Source organism: Seriola lalandi, unplaced genomic scaffold (genome assembly GCF_002814215.2).
Source record: "Seriola lalandi dorsalis isolate HSWRI2012SDOR001 ecotype SW California unplaced genomic scaffold, Sedor1 jcf7180001973785, whole genome shotgun sequence".
Classification (NCBI taxonomy): Eukaryota; Metazoa; Chordata; class Actinopteri; order Carangiformes; family Carangidae; genus Seriola; species Seriola lalandi.
In genome coordinates this window covers 1-2,641 of record NW_019444451.1, presented here as the reverse complement: position 1 = coordinate 2,641, position 2,641 = coordinate 1, and the positions used below count along the sequence as shown (strand labels likewise).

At 47.7% G+C, this 2,641-nt stretch overlaps 1 protein-coding gene across 1 annotated transcript; it reads left to right on the top strand.

Annotated features, from left to right (window-relative positions):
* Nucleotides 1–80: 80 nt before the first annotated feature.
* Nucleotides 81–2,453, top strand: LOC147820282 (titin-like; the record flags this gene model as incomplete). Its single annotated transcript, XM_087173014.1, has 3 exons — nucleotides 81–179; nucleotides 263–568; nucleotides 690–2,453. Coding segments are annotated over 3 exons (2,169 nt in total), but the record flags the coding sequence as incomplete, so codon positions are not given.
* Between the last annotated feature and the right edge of the window lie 188 nt (nucleotides 2,454–2,641).

Below are 2,641 nucleotides of genomic sequence, written 5' to 3'. Positions count from 1 at the left end.
TGACAAGAAGAGCTTGCGCTGGATCAGGGTTTACAAAGACCCTATCACTGACATCAAACAGACTGTCTACCACCTGACAGAAGGAAATGAGTACCAATATCGCATCTGTGCCATTAACAAGGCTGGAGAGGGGCCGTTCTCCGATGCATCAGACTACTACAAGGCTGCTGACCCAGTTGGTAAGTTGTCTAACAACACAGATTTCCCCCAAAAAACAAACCAGATAAATGTACAGCTCCACTAATAGATATTTTATCCACAGACCCACCAGATGAGCCTTGCAAGCTGAAAGTGGTTGACTCCACCAAGACATCCATCACCTTGGGTTGGTCCAAGCCAGAATGGGATGGAGGCAGTGAGGTCACCAGCTACATGTTGGAGAAGCTTGTTGAGGGAGAGACAGAATGGGCTATGATTACCTCCAAGGGAGAGGTCAAGTCAACAGAGTACACAGTTCATGACTTAAAACCAGATGTCAACTACTTCTTCAGAGTTTCTGCTGTGAATTGTGCTGGCCGTGGAGAGCCTCTGGAGATGACTGAACCTGTACAGGCTAAGGATATCTTGGGTAAATTTGTCACTCATATTGAAAATATGTGTGATGACAACACTATGTCTTGTTTTGTTCTTATCTGCCTCACATATAGCAGCCCCTTTGTGACCATGAATATTTTTCTTGATTTTCACAGAGGAGGCCCAGATTGACTCAGATGTGGCCATGAGAACTCACTACATTGTGAAAGCTGGCAAGGATGTGGAGCTTTCTGTTCCTCTGAAGGGCAGACCTGCTCCCACTGCTTCGTGGAGCAAGGGAGAGGAATGCATTGATCGCAATCCCAAATATGAGTTCCACCACTCAGACACAACCACAGTCCTTGTTATGCGTGAAGTGACCAGGCTGGACACTGGAAAGTACACAGTCAAGATAGAGAATGGTGTGGGAGAGCCCAAGACACTGACCCTGTCTGTGAAAGTACAGGACACCCCAGCTCAGTGCAGAAACCTGGTCCTTAAGGACGTGACCCGTGGAAAGGTGACTCTCTGCTGGGAGCCTCCACTCGTTGACGGTGGTGCTGAGATCACAAACTACATTGTTGAGAAGAGGGACTCCTCCAAGAGATCCTATTCTGCAGTGACAAGCAAATGCACAGACACAACATACACCATTGAAGATCTCTCTGAGAAGACATCCTTCTTCTTCCGTGTGTTAGCGGAGAATGAGAATGGTGTTGGGGATCCATGTGACACACTTGAGCCTGTGAAGGCCACAGAGACTCCAGGACCAGCCAAGGAGGTCTCTATGAAGGATTCATCAAAGACATCTGTTACTCTGCAGTGGCTGAAGCCTGATTATGATGGTGGCAGCATCATCTCTGACTACGTCATTGAGAAGAAGCTTAAGGATGAGGAATGGTCTCTGGGAGGAACCAGCAGACAATGTGAGTTTGAGGTCAAGAAACTCAAGGAGCACTCCAACATGTTCTTCAGAGTTGCCGCCAGGAATGAGAAGGGACAGGGCGACTTTGTTGAGATTGGGCCTATCAAAGTCATTGACTACATAATCACACCTGAAGCATGCCTTGCAGAGTACCCAGATGGCAGCATCAGTGTTCGCCTGGGTCACAATGTGCACATCGAGCTGCCATATAAAGGCAAACCTAGACCTGCTATTCTGTGGCTGAAGGACAACCTGCCCCTTAAGGAGAGTGACCAAATACGCTTCAAGAAGACAGAGAACAAAGCAACTCTGATGATTAAGAACGTGAAGAAGGAGAATGAGGGTAAATACACCCTGACCCTTGACAATACGGTCAACAGGAGATCCTTCCACATCCACGTCATCACACTTGGACCACCCTCAAAACCTGTTGGACCAATCCGACTGGATGAAGTGAGAGCTGAGAGCATCATGATCTCCTGGGATGAACCCAATGATGATGGCGGTGGGAATATCACCTGCTACACTGTGGAGAAGCGTGACACCTCCCAGACTGCCTGGAAGATGGCCTGCTCCAGTGTAGAGGACACTCAGTTCAAGGTCCCCAACCTGATCAAGGGTGTACAGTACCAGTTCAGAGTGTGTGCTGAGAACAGATATGGTGCCAGTGAGCCTCTGATCTCACAGATGGTCATTGCCAAGCACCAGTTCAGGCCTCCAGGCCCACCGGGCAAGCCTGTTGTGTACAACATCACCAACGATGGCATGACCATCCAGTGGGAGCAGCCCATCTATGACGGTGGCACCCCCATTCAGGGCTTCCATGTGGAGAAGAAGGAAAAGAACAGCATCATGTGGCAAAAGGTGAACACTATGCTGGTCAAAGAAACAGAGTACAGGATTTTGGAACTCATTGAAGGCCTTGAGTACTCCTTCAGAGTCTACGCCCAGAATGATGCTGGCTTCAGCCGAATGAGTGATGAGAGCAAGCCAACCATGGCTGTCAGTCCTGTTGGTGAGTGCAGAGTTCAGACAATGATATTATTCTCTTTGCTTACACTTCAAACACACAGCATATTTATACTGAGTTTATCATTTCAGTTATAAAACCTGACTATGATGTAGTATTAGTGAAAGCACTTTGACAAAGATAAGTTAAAGATGTATGTCATGTCTTTCAGATCCTCCTGGCCAGCCTGACTA